This window comes from Archocentrus centrarchus, chromosome 5 (genome assembly GCF_007364275.1).
Source record: "Archocentrus centrarchus isolate MPI-CPG fArcCen1 chromosome 5, fArcCen1, whole genome shotgun sequence".
In the NCBI taxonomy this organism is placed as follows: Eukaryota; Metazoa; Chordata; class Actinopteri; order Cichliformes; family Cichlidae; genus Archocentrus; species Archocentrus centrarchus.
Window position 1 is genome coordinate 30,211,611 of NC_044350.1, and position 16,782 is coordinate 30,228,392.

At 39.1% G+C, this 16,782-nt stretch overlaps 1 protein-coding gene across 4 annotated transcripts in view; it reads right to left on the reverse strand.

The window, feature by feature from the left end:
• The window catches only part of igsf21a (immunoglobin superfamily, member 21a), a 191,724-nt gene that overhangs the window by 26,734 nt on the left and 148,208 nt on the right, over positions 1–16,782 (reverse strand). For all 4 annotated transcript variants that reach the window (XM_030730367.1, XM_030730366.1, XM_030730364.1 and 1 more), the window contains one exon: positions 2,967–3,082. In XM_030730367.1, the coding sequence (XP_030586227.1) occupies positions 2,967–3,082 (116 nt within the window). The remainder of the gene's footprint in view (positions 1–2,966; positions 3,083–16,782) is intronic.

Here is a 16,782-nt window from a genome sequence, read left to right on the forward strand (position 1 = left end):
ATAAATTCACTTTGCATGGACACGTTTTTGGAGTGGGCAGTGCTTTTAAGTTGGAGTGTAAAATTAGCAAGGACCCTTAACTAGCTTGCTGTTGGGGTTACTGTTAATAAATAATTGATGTACTTTTTGTAACTTAGCCAGGTCACTCTCATGATGATTTAAATTAGCATAACTGATCAAAGTGAACAAAATACTTACATTTTTCCCTCATACATGATGTCAACAACTCTGCAAGCTGCTGACCAAAGGTCACACCGCCTTTCTAAGTTGTTGTTCAAACTTGAGGGGGCATTCGCATGAATTTCAACAAATAGTAACACATTTTTCTGATTATTCTGACACTGCATGAATGCCCTATATTCCATGCCATGAGAGCACTAGGAACATTACAGGCCCTTCACTCTCATAGTACTCACATCCAGGTGTTCTCACTTATATTGGCTAATTAAACCTCTTCTCAGGACTGTGTGGGCTCGTGCAGTCTGTGCCTGGTTAATACAGGCTCCCCTGTTTCATTTCTGGAACAAGTTTAAACTTGTTTTTTTTTTTTATTTTAAGTTTAAAAAAAAACCCTAATGTTTGGTGACTTTAACAAACTGCCAGCACACTGTAGCTCTACTCGGCTTCAAACAGAATCACTAAGAACACCTGTGTGGGTGTGCAGGACTTTTAAAGTCTAATACAGATTTTTTTTTTTTATCAGGTTTGTAGTGGCAAAGGTCCCAGTGGTAAAACAGAATTGCTTAAAAGGGCACTTTGAAAACAAAATGAGCCAATGCAAAGTTTTAGGAGAGATGACATTATCTTTAAGATGCTACTGATTCAGGTTTCCCCATATGATTAATGTGCAGGACCTCCATCAATGCATTAATGCTTTAAGATATTTTTTATTGGAAGGTATACTGGACCTCAATAGTCAGAGAGAGAGAGAGAGAGAGAGAGTCAAAGCATTTTTATTGTATCTTTCTGTAGTCTGCATTAAATCAATAGTGAATTGAACAATCATACTGCCTATTTTTCTGTTTAATCTCAAGTCACTGACTTAATCATGCACTTGCTGTGTCACTGACAAAGCTAATTAAAAGCAGCGTGACTCAGCCAGATCCCTTTTTCCTCTAGTATGCTTCAGAAAAAAAGGATCCAGCAGTGCTTAACTTTAATGGCTTTAGGCTCCCTGTGAAATCACAACAGGGAAGAACCACAGCAGACACCACACCATCAACCAGGAAGTACCTGAGAAACGGAAATCATGTTCACCTTGCATTCACCTCTCACTGGGCTCATAATTGCTGGAGAAAGGTGCACTCAGGGTCTGGTGTCCATTACCATACACCCATGGACAATGATTAATGACCCAGTGGGAACTAACAGCAAGTGACTGCTCTCAAACAGTGTCCATAAGCTCATATGCCACCAAACATCTGACTATATGCTTCAGATATTGTAAGACCTTGTTTTGCACTTCAAAACACTAAAAAAAAAAGTGATTGTGAAGTGTTTGCACACTGTACAAAGTGCATACACTATGCACTTGACTGTATGCACGTGTGTTACTAAATGTGTGCGGATAAGGGTGCGCAGCGATAATGCTGCATTAAATCACTACTATCATTCAACAGTGATTGCAATAATTAACCTGAACATGACCATCAGTAATACTAATGTATCTGTTTCCAAAATATGATCTCCCTTTTTAAAATAGCTACATTGCATGACAAACATATTTATGGGAATCAGTCACAGGTCAGTTTGTCCTTTGTGGATTTAGAAATCATATGATAGGGTGCCAAGAGAGAAGGGTGGTATAGGACGTGTGAGGACAGTGAGACAGCATGCTGCTGGACTGACAGATGGATTCAAGGTGGGGGTGGGATTACACTGGAGATCGACTCTGAACCCAATGGTGCGATGGTGATGGACAGGTTGACAGATGACATCAGGCAGAGTCTCCATGGAGTATGATGTTCACAGCCAACACTGTGATCTGTACTGAAAGTAGGTAGAAGGTGGAATAGAGACTGGAGGTATGCACTGGAGAAAAGAGGGATGAAAGTCAGTAGAAGCAAAACAGTGTGTGGATGAGAGGGAGACAGGTGGAAAGGTGAAGATACAAGGAGCAGAGGTAGTGAAGGTAGATGACCCTGATGGGGTCAACCATCCAAAACAATGGACAGTGTACAAGAGAGATGAAGAAGGTGGAGTGGGTGGAGATGAGCGCCGGGGTGATTTGTGACAGAAGGATAGCAGCAAGAGTGAAAGGGAGGGTTTACAAGACAGTTGTGAAACCTGCTATCATGTATGCTTTGGAGATGTTGCACTAACAAAACAGCAGGAGGCGGAGCTTGAGGTGGCAGAGTTGAAGATGCTAAGATTTTCATTGGGAGTGACCGGATTAGAAATACGTACATCAGAGGGCCAGCTCAGGTTGAGCAGTTTAGAAACAAAGTTAGAGAGGCAAAGGTGAGATGGTCTGGACGTGTACAGAGGGACGGATAGTGCATATATTGGACAGGGTGTTGAAGATGGAGCTGTCAGGAAGGAAGAAAAGTGGAAGACCACAGAGGAGTTTTCTGTACGCAATGAGAGGGGACTTGCAGAGGGTCAGTGTGACAGAAGAGGATGCTAAGGACAGGATGAGATGGAGGCAGATGATCCATTGTGGTGCCTCTAAATTGAGTAGCCAAAAGAAGAAGAAGGACTCACAGATCAGTCTGTAATGAAGGCAGCAGCAGATGTTTTAAATGACTGCAGGGATATGCCTTCTAAACTCACAATATTATTATTTAGCAAATAACAACAACTTTCAGTGGGAAGCATGTATAAATAGTTTTGGTCTGTGCACTGAAAAACAAAATAAATAACATGCAACACAATTTCTGTTCCTCTGTAAACAACAGGGATCTGTGTGCTGTAAAGGCAGCTCCCCGGTGAGCATGCAGCACGGTACATCTTCAGCAGCAACTCACCGATGGGGCCGGTTTCCCTCCCTTTGCAGTGCAGACAAGAGTGAAATTCTGGGCTTGGTATCGACTGAAAGGGGCTGGAGTGTTTTCCGCCACCACTGATATGTTGTTTGGAGGCGCTGTGGAGGACAAGGGGAAAGCTTTATGAAACAGTATCCTAACACATTGGATAAGACACAAAGTGCAACCTCAGAAATTCATAAATGGTTACAAAACATCCATTTTCACTCTGTCTGTGCATTCCAAGACTTATTTTGTGATGAAATGTCATCTTAGGGTTACATATGTAGGTGGAAACCGCACCGGCAATACTGACAGCAAAGAAAGAGCAAGAAAGCAAGAGTGGAGAAAGAGAATTGCAATTCTGTCCAGATGTTTAAAATAAAACGGACAAAAACAAATCTACAGACCTGCTTTATCTATCTACTATATCCATTTTCAAAGGAAAGCAAAAACCCGCTGTGAGAATCTCCACTTCAAATGGAAACTGAATGGTGGGGACAATATGTTCAAAACTCCCCAGGGCTCATGCGAGTCGGATAAGGCTGATAAGGTAGAAAATCTCATACATATCATATCACTAACCCTCTATTTGAATCTCTCTAGGGATTCCAGCAAGTATGTCATGGTAGTGTAAAGGGAAAACATGTGAGCAAGACTTCACAGCACTTTAGAGGAGCACAGGGAGGGGAAGAGGGTAATGAATGGAAATCTCACACATTCCCCAGAAAATCAGCTGTTCAACACACGGTGCTCTGGTCCGTTTTATGGTAGCTTAAATATGAATGCACATTCTTCATAGACCATATTGTGGTGGATTAAATGAAATATTAACAGTTACCTGATGGCAGCGATGGCTAGCTGCACAAGGACCAATGCTAAGCATCAACGACACTTTTCACAGTATTTTTCATGTTTTGTGTATCGCTGCGTTTTTACCTTCATGAGGCATTTCATGAACCATTCTGCACAGATATTTACAAGTCAACTGGACTCCAAGTGGTTTAGTAATATGTCAACAGCCTCGAGCTCTTTTCAGAATGAGAAACATTTTCGTAATGCTTCAAAAAAACAAACAAACAAACAAAAAAACCCTGTGAACTGAGAAAAGAGACTTTTTTGAGACAGATAAGGCAGATAAGGCAAAAAGAAAGGTCACGCAGAGATCAGTACCTTTTTGAGGTGCCAGTTTTATGTGTAAATCTATCAAGCAGTTTTAAAGAGACATGCCACAGCAATTAATTGATTAAAAGCAGGCGGGGAGTTGGTGGGGGATTTAGCTGCTGGCTCGGGTGCCTCTGTGTTTCCACACCTCTTAATTGCTTATTGATGGAATTCATATGGTTGTAAATTAACCTTAGAACACTCCATTAGCTTACTGACAAGCCTGTCTCAACCTGGCATATGATAAGCTGTCAGAGGTGTCTGCTTCTGACCAGTCAAGCTCAAGCACTTGACACAGAAGTATGTGAATGGCATCTAGTACAATGAAGCTGCACTCACACGCAGACCGTATAATAAGATGATAATAAAAGAAAGCGATTCAACATTTTACAGCTACTGTATTGATTGCTGTATTCTATAAAACAGAATTATATTCCATTTTGTAGAGTCCAGTAAATGTACTCTGGACACTCTTGGTACTTTTTCCTGCTGTGCTAAGCAGTTAAAATTATGAATAATCTCCACAATGTGAACATCTGTGAACACAAAGAGATCGGGTGAGTTTTGCAGCAATCTGTAGAGAGCTTTGATGCAAACTGACATATAATTTTAACAAAGTGAATTTCATGAAAACCAATCTAATTACAATAAAAAATAATTACTGTTAAACTGGATGTTTCCATTTGTTTAATACACACTGATAATCTCCTGAAAGTTCTGTAAAGGTACAGAAAGCCAGTACTTTCTTTAGTTATAAAATAAAATTACTAATGCAATCTCACAAATGTGGAGATAAAATAATTCCTCACTGTGGTTCAGAGGTGCCTCACATTGATCATGATACTCTATTATTTTATGCCCCGTAGGTGTGGGGGCACCTAATGGAAGTCAACCCCGAAGACAAGCCTTAAGCCTCAGTGAAATATTTGATATGATTAATACTGTGCACAGCACAGTGTTTGCAAACACAACAACCCTAAACAGGATTAAGATGGCTGAATGTAATGATTGTGTCTAAGCCTTTCATACCTCATTTAATTGAAGCTGTCTCTTTGCTCACTTGTTAAAGGTTTAGCTGCTTTTTTGTTTTTATCTTTTCTGTTTTTTTGCCTGTGATGGAGTTCTTTGTTTTACAGAGATCTGTGTACCACTTATTTGAAAAGAATTGATAAATAATTAAAAACACCGCTCTTGACAAGGTTACTGCCTAGCACAACATTTGAGGCTGATATGGTGCTCATACAAAACAGGGAGAGAAAAATATTTGCACTGAATTTAAAAAAAAAAAAGTGTGCTAAAGAATATGTACTCTTAAGAAAACATTCCAAAAGAGAAAAAACTTATTTTTCCTCTAAGAAATATCAATATGAAAATCTGACATGTTTCCAGAGTCTCCTTTAAAGAGTCAAACAATTCAAGTAAAAATATAGAAATTCCAAAACCCTCTTATCATTATGAAATCTGCACACATTGTATGGCCATAAATATTTATCCTCTATATGTGTGCGTCATGACAATCCAGCCAAAGGATGTTTCATGCTGATATATGGAATGGCAGTGGCTTTGACTGAACAGAAATATATGATGCCTTGGGAATGAAAACTATTCTCATGTTTTTGTTTTCACTTTAAAGAATGCATCATCTTTTTTTTTCCCAGCATATTTTCTTCAATCTCATGGGCTCATTTTATTTCTTCACTGAAAATTGAAACTTTCTTGCAATTACTGTTTTAGACTGACAACCCAATTTAGCCTGAAACACCTTTGCCTAGTCTGCAAAATATATACTGTATAAACTCCTGGGTATGTTTTATTATGTCATAAAATATAGATCCCAAAGCCTATGAAATGTGAGGCCTGCAGTTCCACAGCCTGTCTTCTTTGTTTCAAAACCTGCACTTGCACAGCACTGCATTAAAAGCAGCATTTAATTCCTTTTGTCCCTGATAGTACTACTGCTAGTCACATCAATAACAATCTCTCCCACTATTTCTTGCTTGCCACCTCCTTTTTGTTCTATATCCTCAAGCACCATTACTCTGCTATCTTTACTAACAAAAAAAGAAAAACAGAGAGGAAAAAAAAAAAAACTGCAAAGGATTGGTGAATCTGCAAAACAGAAGCACATTTAATGCTCCACAGAGACAGTCTTCCCTGCCTCATAATTAGGGGATTTAGAGCTCTGGAGACAGCTGGACTCACAAGACACACTCCCAACATCCCCCTGTACTAAGCACCCTGACCTCGAGTCCACATCTCTGGGGGTTTATTTATTATGTTTGTGTTTTCGTGTGTGTGTGTGTGTGTGTGTGTGTGTGGTGGTAAGATGAGTGTTGCAAGAAACAGGCTCCAATGCCATCCATGGCTTTCACTGACAGGAATTCATTAATTGAACCTGTAAAGTAATCAAAGTGTGACTTTTGAATGATTTCACCAAACTCAATGATGGCAATTACACTTGAAGGCATTTCACTTCTCAGCAGTAAAACTAAAGAGGACGCACTTCTGTTTTTAAATTCCCTGTATTGTTTTTGTGTTAACCCTTTTATAGACTAATGATCAGCAAGGTGTGCCCTTACCTAACACACCACATGCTGCAAGAAGCCTCCAACATCTGTACTTACATTTACAGGTACACGGAGTACCGTGTATAAAGAACATCTAGATGTACTACAGCAATGTAACATATTTCCATAAGATTTTATCTACTGCTTTGCAGACGAATATTTAGTTATTAACCATTTAGAAAGATTTTTCTTTTTGAAAAGGTCATTTATAGTCTCTGAAAATTGAGGACATATTTGGACGATCAAACATTCAGCTCTCTTTAAAACTGTAATTATAAAAAATGAAGTTAGTATTGTTCAACAACACTACATGAAAAAATGTTTTCAGTCAGTTATTGAGCAAAAATTTAAATCATAGTCTTCTGTGGAAAAGGTATAGCAGAAATAAAAACAACAACAAAACAAAATTCCTTTAGTTGCAAGATGTTTGGGGGTTTTCTTGAATGTAGAGCAGTTTCAGATCCTTCCACATAACTTTCAAAGGGATTTAAATCCAGACTTAGACAATTCCATAACCCTCCTTTTCTCTTTTTCCTTTTTAAACCACTTCGTGATGGAATTGCTGGTGTGTTTAAAATCATTATTCTCTTGGAAGATCCCCTTCAACTTCAAGACAGAATAAATGGCATTATCTTCAAGCACTCTTTGATATGATACAGAATTCATAGCTGAACCAATGACTGCAATCTTTCTGTGTAGATTCTCAGTCATCCAGGTCATGGTAGTCTCAAGAGCTTTAAAAAAAAAGGCGACTGGACTTCTCTACTTTTTTCTTTTTTTTTAAGATATTACACCTCTTATCCAAGACACTTCTTCAATTCTAAAACCAAAAGGTGGAGAGTTCCAGGTTCTTAACCCTTTAAAAGCCTGTTAACTGCCCTTACTTGCTTTTAACAGCTGGTTAATGTTGACCATATCACCGCTGAGATGTCTGACCAAAGGCACTTTGAATTACCACAATTACACGACCTTTTGTACTATCAGAAAATTTCCCGGTTTCTGAAAGCTGAGAAATTGCGCTTCACACCCAGCGTAGGGTTATTATGGTAACTGTTTCTGGAAGTCCACGAATGGCGGCACTTTTGAAGGTAAATAAAGGGTTAAACCCTAGTGGGGGTTGTCCCCTTTGGAGGAACACATGAGCCGAGTTGTTTTTGGTGAAACCACTGTGAGAACTTGCACCACCCTACCAAGTGACCTATTCAGGTCACCTGAAGTAAGGTGTGAGTAGAGGTTGTGGTGTGGTCTGAAGTACACAGGGTTGCCATTGCTTGGAGAAAATTCCTTTATGACCATAGGGCTTTTTGATTAATTTTCTACTCAACTTGATAAAATGTTAGCTTTTATATTTTACATGACATGGAAATAACTTTGAAATATGAGTTACTAGAGTGACTAATCAGATGAGCCAGCAAATTTTGATCCTTACCAAAAGGTCTGGTTGTTTGTAAGTGAAACACCTTATTGGTGCTGTTTTTGCCGGGTGGTCATAAAATGAAAAGACAAATGACAACAATATTAGCTGTGTGATATTTAGCTGTCTAATCTACTTCTCACCCTATGGCAGCTGGGATAGGCTCAAGCCCCTCGCGACCCTGAAAGGTTTAAGCGGAAGAAAATGGATGAATGGATGTATCAAGGTTGCCAAATTCCAAAGTGTCAGACACTGTCAGTGGATGCTGCTAAGCTATCAGTATGACAAGCATATATGATATCCTTCCTGAATAAATACACCTACTGTATGGTATGGCTGAAAAACTCCTAGGTGACCTTCTTGAGCTATCATGTTCACAAGATTTTCAGAAAACTTGACCTCTGACCTTGACCTCAACTTTTTAGGCTACATTTTCTGATTGTAGACAAAAACCCTTCAGCACCAACTGTTGCCAGAGTTACCTACAGATCGTGCAATAAATCGTTGTCGTTCTAAGTGATGGTTACGTTCCAGAGTCTTAGGAAATACTTCTGTTTTTCTGGCTCAAAATTCAGCAAACAGAAAACCAAAATCCTGTGTTTAAAGATTTAAATGACAGGTTTTACTTGTCACCGAAGTTAAATTTACTATATAATACACTATTAACAGGCAGTGTTTTAAAGAGGATCAAATTATTACTTGTCCAAATATGTAAGACCAGATCAAAACAAAGGCATAAGTGACAGGTTAACCGTGAAGAGTGGAGACAGAAATGCCCACGCCACATTACTGCAAACTCAGCAACTGGAAACTCAGAATGTCAATTTAATTGACTCTTTCACCTAATATTCATCCCAGAGGAGTCTGAAATGGTAGCTAATTGGTTCATCCCCGAGCATCTTCTATGATCTCAATTTTACTTTTTGGCTTGAGGATATGATTTTGGCATCCAAAAAAATCAAAACAAATTTTACACTGCCAGCTCTTGGCATTGCACAAAACATACAGTATCTCCCACTGGTGCCTTATTTCTACTCTAAGGGTAAGACTGCTCCAAACACAGATGTTTGTGGAAATTTATGCTTGTGTAAAGACACATACTCACATACACATGCAAGTAAAGCAGTAATTTTCATATGCATGCGTGTGCACTTGTGATCTCCTGTAGATCAAATCGCTATAGTCTGATTATTTAACAGTCACGCCTTGTACATGCATGCCAGACTGAGTGAAGCTGAGTACAACATAGAACACTGCCAGTGTGTTTATATTCTTTATTTTGAAAAGGCGCATGGTTGGATAGACCATTATTTTGGCAGTGGGGAAATAAGTTATATGAGTGGCAGACTTAAATAAAAGTTAAGTCCTCTCAAGAGGGGAAAAAAAGATATCATGAAATGTTTGCTTGTATGAGTTCCCTGTGCCCACAGTCATTTTTTTAAAACTACCAAAAAAGACACCGAAGTTCTTTTTTTAATCACTTTTTCTATTGTGTTTTTTGTATTTGCATATACACTCCACCCTGTTAATTTGCATGGGTTATTATTGCGCTGTCAGTGCCTATCGGCTCCTCCTGCCCCAGCCAACCACTGAGTGGTGTAGCCGCTCGCAAAGAGAAGGAGACTCTGGTGGCTGTCAGGAAGAGGAAGGGGATGACACACAGAGACAAAAGCTTGTGTCACATTGAACAAGTTCCCCAGTTCCGAAGCCCATTAATCATACCGATGGTGTTGAAAATGCAGCAAGCACATAGATTACATGCCTCTGAGTTTGAGCTGGTCTGTTTTTGTTTTTTGGAGAGTGAGAAATATGTTTGCACATTCTTGACTTATTGTTTTTTAATTGATGCATTGCTGAGGGATGTCAGTTGTTCCTCAAGTGGCATGCTCTCAAGTGGACACAGAATTGCAGTATACATTTGAGTGATAAGCCACTCTCACCCCCCAACATGAAGAAAATTGTGTGGAACTTAGGCATACTTTTTTTTTCTTCTCTCGTGCCCTGTTTCCATATGGTAGGAGATATGATAAGTCATGGCTGCATATGTCTCTCCCCATTCTCTCCCCAGGCTGCTGCTGTCCGATGGTAAACCAGTTTTGGACTTACAACTTTGTACATATAATGAGGACAAGGGGGACAGAAGAGAGGATTTTACAAGCACAGTTTGAAGGCTTGGTTGAGACAGGACAAAAGGCAAAGCTCTTTTTTGGTCTCTCAAATAGCAGACAGTGGCAGATGGGATTTTCCCCGTACCCAGCCCAGCATCAATTATGTTATGACTGGCACCCTCATCTCTAAAGCCCATTTTTTTGCTTAAGGGCAGAGGTTTGGGTTTGCAATATGTTACAATTTGGCCCCTATACCTCCTGCTTTGTCCAGCCTCCCTCGTCCACCTTGTGGCAGTTCACAAGGCAATCACATAGGTACACGTTTAACATCCCCAGTCTCTTGTGGATTACAGCAAATCTCTTGATGTGTGTGGATACAATATTATTATTGTTTACTTTGCTTAATTTTATTTATTTTATTTTTATGACACTTAATTACCAGACCAAGGGGCAATAATTAGACCGCAAAGTTATGTGAGGCCAAACAGTGTCACTTAAGGTAGTGAAGTATTCATCATCCAATTATAATCCCCAGACTATAAACAATCCCCTAAAAAGTCTGAGAAAATCTACTTCAAATGTCTGGTGCCAGATGGCCACAAGCTCTGCAAATGTCGATATAGTATACACAACATTCAGGGACAGGGAGGAGAATTCATATTTCAAGGTGACACATAAGGGTTGTTGATGGGGTAGTTTTGACCAAGATAAATGGGTGACCATGCATCAACAGTTTCTCTTTTTAAAATGGCAAGAAATACAACAGAATGACTTTCATTGCCTTGGCATATTTAACCTTTTCTGGACACTGCATTTAAAATGCTTTTGACCAGCTGGCTGTTAGTTATTGTCAGAAATTGGAACGTCACAGGCAGTTTAATTATTTCACTTTAAGAAAATAAGAAATAAATCATTATCCTAAGATCATTGCTATAAAAGTGAGTGATATCTACAACATACCGACACACGATCTCAGACCTCAAATTAGTGAAAATAAACTTTTTTGTGCATCCAACTCACAGGACTAAGGACAGCTGGATAATAGGGTTTAATATTTTTCCCGAAAATGACATGAATCAAATCCCGGGAAAAAGTTTATTTATTTTTTTATTTTAATTAGGCCTTCTGTAGCCTGTGTCGGCCTTAACCTATTCTGATATTGTAGAGGTAGCTTTCCAGCTATGTCCTGTTATGCCCAGTAGGGGGTAACGTCGGCTTGATTAACGCAATAAAACCTACATCTCGGCATTCGAGTGCTCGAGCTATGCGGTGTTGTATCGTTCCTCAACACTCCCTTAACAAATATAATTCGAATATTCCTCCATTGTACATGGAATTATACCAAGATATTTTACAACTGCTGGTACAAAACAATACGGTTCATCTCCACAGCATTGATAAAGGCTCAGCCACGCTGTCGTGGCGACATCTGTTGCGCTATATCTCCACCAGTGGAACGCTGTAATAGTCATTGAAAAGTTAACTACCGTACTACACTATAATATGGCATAACACAGGGCCTCGAGTAATGCACTACGACTTGGTCATTGCCATTCTGGCAACAGCAAATTTATAACACCGTGTCTGAGGGTTAAAGTAGGTTCGCTGTGAATCGTCTATTGAAAAACTGGCCAATCATTATAGCCTAAAAAATATACATTTTACTCAACTCCATTTTAAAAGCGAAATATGTTAAAGCAATCTATTTCATGATCATTTCTTCACCCATTAGGCCCGTATCCTAATTCATGATTGTTAGTAAGCGGCTGCAAACGAGGAAAAGAAACACTCGAAGTTAAACAGATATTTCTTTATTGTTCAGGGCAGGCATATTTTATAGGCTATATAATGCAATATAACAATATATAATAATATGAAATTATATAATACAAAATACCTTAGGGTAAACACATTGCCTACGATTTCAACAAATTAAAGAGGAAAAAAGTACAACTGTGTAATACCTCTATTAAAACGCTTGAGATGAAGGCTGAAGCCTTAAACGGAGGCTGAACGTGCCTGAAATGAAGAGTAATGCTTTTTGCATTAAACGAACCCTTCTCTCAATATTTCCTTAAATTTAACATTCTGAAGCTTTCTTTTCTTTCTGAAAGTCAAATCGACGCGCGCGACTTTTTTCCCGGTTTCCCGTCTAACGTTTCCCGGGAAACGGGAAATTGTTCTGATCGCATTTCCCGGGAATCCCGGATCCCGGGATTAAACCCTACTGGATAATCATCATAGCACATCCTGGTCACAGTCCCATTAATATGTTGAGTTGTTGATACATTTTACTGAAATTAAAGAGCATTGTCTTTAAATATTTGGGAAGGAAATGTAAATGTAAATGTTTGCCAGATATAATAATGCAGCCCCTAAGCACATGCAGCAGTGAAAATCTGACTTTTTATAAGTCTTGTGAGGAGACCTCACAGTGAGCATCTAAACTGAGAATTTAAAGTTTAAAAATCTCTCCGGGCAGCCTTAATTATTCACTGTGGTTTGAATGGCAGGTGAAACACTGATCTATATTCTAGCTTCACAAAGAGAATATTTTAAAGTACATCTACACCAGCTTATCGGAGGTTCATGTGTGTTTGAATGTTTTTACACAAAAATACATTTCCTCTGTGAATTTACTTGCACCTTGAGCGAAGGGAAGGCGCGGTGATTTAGTAAACTGTAATGTTATGATCAATTTGAGATGTAGGGCACTGGGAAAATATTTACTGCAAGTTCTGTCTTGTGTTGAAGTGTATGTGTGAGAGTGGGCCAATGTGAAACACTTGGAATAAAAGCACTTCTCATAACACGAATTATTAATCCAAATATAAATGCAGACTTTTGCTAATTTCTCATGACAATTTAAGAGGTCTTCCCTCAGCTGAAAGGTAGTATAAATGGTTGTCAAATAGATGCAACTGGCCAACAGCATCCCCCATCGTTAGAAGACATCATCCCTGTGTTGCGTTTGACTAATGGGTTATTTGTGGTGAGTAATTCTCAGAAAAGAATGGGATATGAATGTCAATATGTTTGAACAATGTTCAGCACCAAAGCTCTTAGTTGAGCTTGACTTCTTTTTTTTGTTTGTTTGTTGTTGCATTAGTTCTGTTGTAGCTGGGTGGTAACACAGATACAACAGTTTGAATGATACGGTGTGCTGCGGTAAAACATACAGTTAACCGATTCTACCCATGCGCTTATTTATTTATGCTCTTTTCACTAGAACGAAGCTGTTGCTCAGTTAGTTCACCGCTAAAGATTTAACAATATTTAAATCAAAATTCGAAAAGTCGAAGTTGCTCATTTCACCGGTCCAGTCTCTGACCAAATATACCCACTTTCTATCAAGCAGATGAAATAATGTGTGGATGTTCTCAATATATGATAAAAGAAGCTTTCAGGAGATAACATTTTAAATAATCAAAGGTCAGAATATCAAAGCATTTGAGGAAAAAGCAGATCCATACACCAAATAATTATGATTATTTTTTCTGTTATTTGTTGCAAGTTTTTTTTTTTTTAATCAATAGAGATATAGACAAGAAGGGAGGAGATTCTACACCTGCTGTTGGTTTCTGTAGTGTGCACTGACAGAGGCATACCTCTGCTTGGTGCACCTGCACTTTCTCAAGTTCATTTCTTTTGTGCATCTATCAATATTTACTGGACGCAACAAACATCAGGAGTGACATTTACACTCCTCCTCAGGAAAAGATAAAATCCACAAAGCAAAGTTGATTTAATTTCTCAAAGGACTTAGTCAAGCCTGTTGATCCAAGCACTTTTCTTTGCTTTGTCTTGTTATACACCTGGTTTGCCTATCTTATCATTTTGTTTGTTGGCTTCATGAGCAATTACATAAGTGCTATGAATCAAATAAGCTGAAGATGAATACAGCTTATGCGTTATACACTGAAAACATTTGATGGAAATGTTTTTTTAAACAGTCAAAGATATGCGATAAGATTTTTAAAAAGCTGAAGATACAAAGTTATGACCAATCATTATTTACATTATTTTAAAAAATTAAAGGAATACATCAGATCTCAATGGGGAAAAAATCATGCTGGATATCTATAATGATATGGACTGGGTAATGTGTTAGGAATGAAAGGATGCCACATTGTTTGATGGAAATGAAAATTATATTAGTTAGTTAAGGCGAGCGTGGGGGCAAGTCAGTTCCTTCATCCTCCAGGAACTGCCTGCATACTCGTGCCACATGAGGCCGGGCATTGTCATGAATCAGGAGGAACCCAGGACCCACTGCACCGGCACAGGGTTGACAGTGGGTCCAAGGATTTCATCCTGATACCTAATGGTAGTCAGGGTGCTATTGCCTTGCCTGCATAGGTCTGTGTGTACTTCCATGAATATGCCTTCCCTGACCATTACTGACCCACCACCATATCGGTCATGCTGAATGATGTTCTCCACGGCTTCAGAAAAGAAAAGGTCAGAAAAGATGAGGAGGGAAAAATGTCAGTGGCCTCCACCTGTCAAACCATTCCTGTTTTGGGGGATTTTCTCATTGTTGCCCCTCTATTGCACCTGTTGTTAATTTCATTAACACCAAAGCAGCTGAAACTGATTAACAGTCCCCTCTGCTTCTTAACTGACCAGATCAATTTCCCAGAAGTTTAACTGACTTGATGCTGTACTCTGATTATAAAGTGTTCCTTTAATTTTTTTGAACAGTGTGTGTGTGTGTTTAGAGAGAGAGAGACAATATGTACATACAGTAATTAGAATATTTAAAAAAATAAAAACTACTATTAAAATAAAATAAAAAGTAACCTTCATAAAGACTCAGCACTTTTTTCACATGTGATACAAATGCAAATCCACCATTAGCATCGAAATGACACTTGATTACTTCATGGTGACATATTACATCTCCAGTTCCTAAATATTCATGAATGCAGTGGTTCTGATTTTGGCCATAGAAAATATTAGATTTATGCAGAGGGTGGAAACAGCTTTCATTTTCAAAATAAATTGAACTGTGATGGTGAAGCAGCTCGTCTTAAACTAGAAATGATGACTAACATCCCGGTGATCCTGGCCTCCCTCTGTGCCATAAAGAAAGCCGTTTTCTGCCTCCCACTTCTGAAGTTTTGATCATTAATTCAATGCACTGAGCAGCTTCTAAAAATGTCCAGTAGCCTGTGCTGGATATGTATACTTATGTATGTATCTATAGAGCATCGTTCGCTACAAATCTTATGTTTCTATTTAGATAATTGAATCGATGAGCAAGGCAATCCAATGGTAGCTAATTCTGTCATGTTACTGCCACCAAAAATCCTTCCCATTCTCTATTTGGGTTATTTCACACATTACACACAAATTTGAAAACAGTCTCAATCCGTGGCGACACCAGGGGGGTGCTAGGGGGTGCTATAGCTCCCCCTGGAAAAGTCATAGCACCCCCCAAGAAAATAGCTTGTGTTTGTGTGTGTTGAGAACTGAAAGAACAAATGATCCTTCACAGCACCCTCAGTAAAACGCTTAGCCCCCCTTAGCACCTGCAGAAAAATATTTCTGGAGCCGCCACTGGTCTCAATTTAATCTGAAGCTTTTTCTTCAAGACATATTGGATTTTGTTTCAAGGACGCATTTAACAGCTAAAACAATTAGAAATTTAATTGACATTCCATAAAAAGTGTCAGTCACTGGCACTGAAATACTGAAAGATCAGACTGAGACAATTCCAAAATGAAACACTTGATGAGAAAAAAAAATTGATGGTTGTTGATTTGAAAAGGACAAAAACAGAACAGACTATAAGTCAAGTTTTGAAACTGTTGGTTAAGAAAATGACCCATTCTGTACTACACACGCCAGATTCTTTGTAAAACATTTCAGTTCTCAAGATTCCCTGGCAAGGGAAGCCTTCTGTAGCTCCAGTAAGGCATGGAGACAGAAAAAAAAGACCAGAGGCAAACTGCATTTATGCAGAAAAAACACGAGTTCCCATACATAAACTGCCTTCACCTTCCACATCCTCTCTAGCTCTTCTCTCAGCCCTTGGTATTTTAATCCAATTCAATTCAATTTTATTTATATAGCACCAAATCATAACAGACAGTCCCCTCAAGGCACTTTATATTGTAAGGTAAAGACCTTACAATAATTACAGAGAAAACCCAACAGTCAAGATGACCCCCTATGAGCAGCACTTGGCGACAGCGGGAAGGAAAAACTCCCTTTTAACAGGAAGAATCCTCCAGCAGAACCAGGCTCAGGGAGGGGCAGTCATCTGCCATGACCGATTGGGGCTGAGGGGAGGGAGACAGGACAAAATACATGCTGTGGAAGAGAGCCAGAGATGATAGTATTTCTCAAGCTTCTCTTCTTTCTTCTTGACTACAGCTTTCTTTCTCTGCTTGTCCACCACTACTAGGTCCGGTTGGTTAGCCATCACCAGATTGTCCATCTGTATCTGAAAGTCCCACAGGATCTTAGCTTGGTCATTTTCAACCACCCGTGGGGACATGACCTCAGGACTTCCAGGCCATACTTGGCACAGATGTTCCTGTATACTATGCCAGCCACTT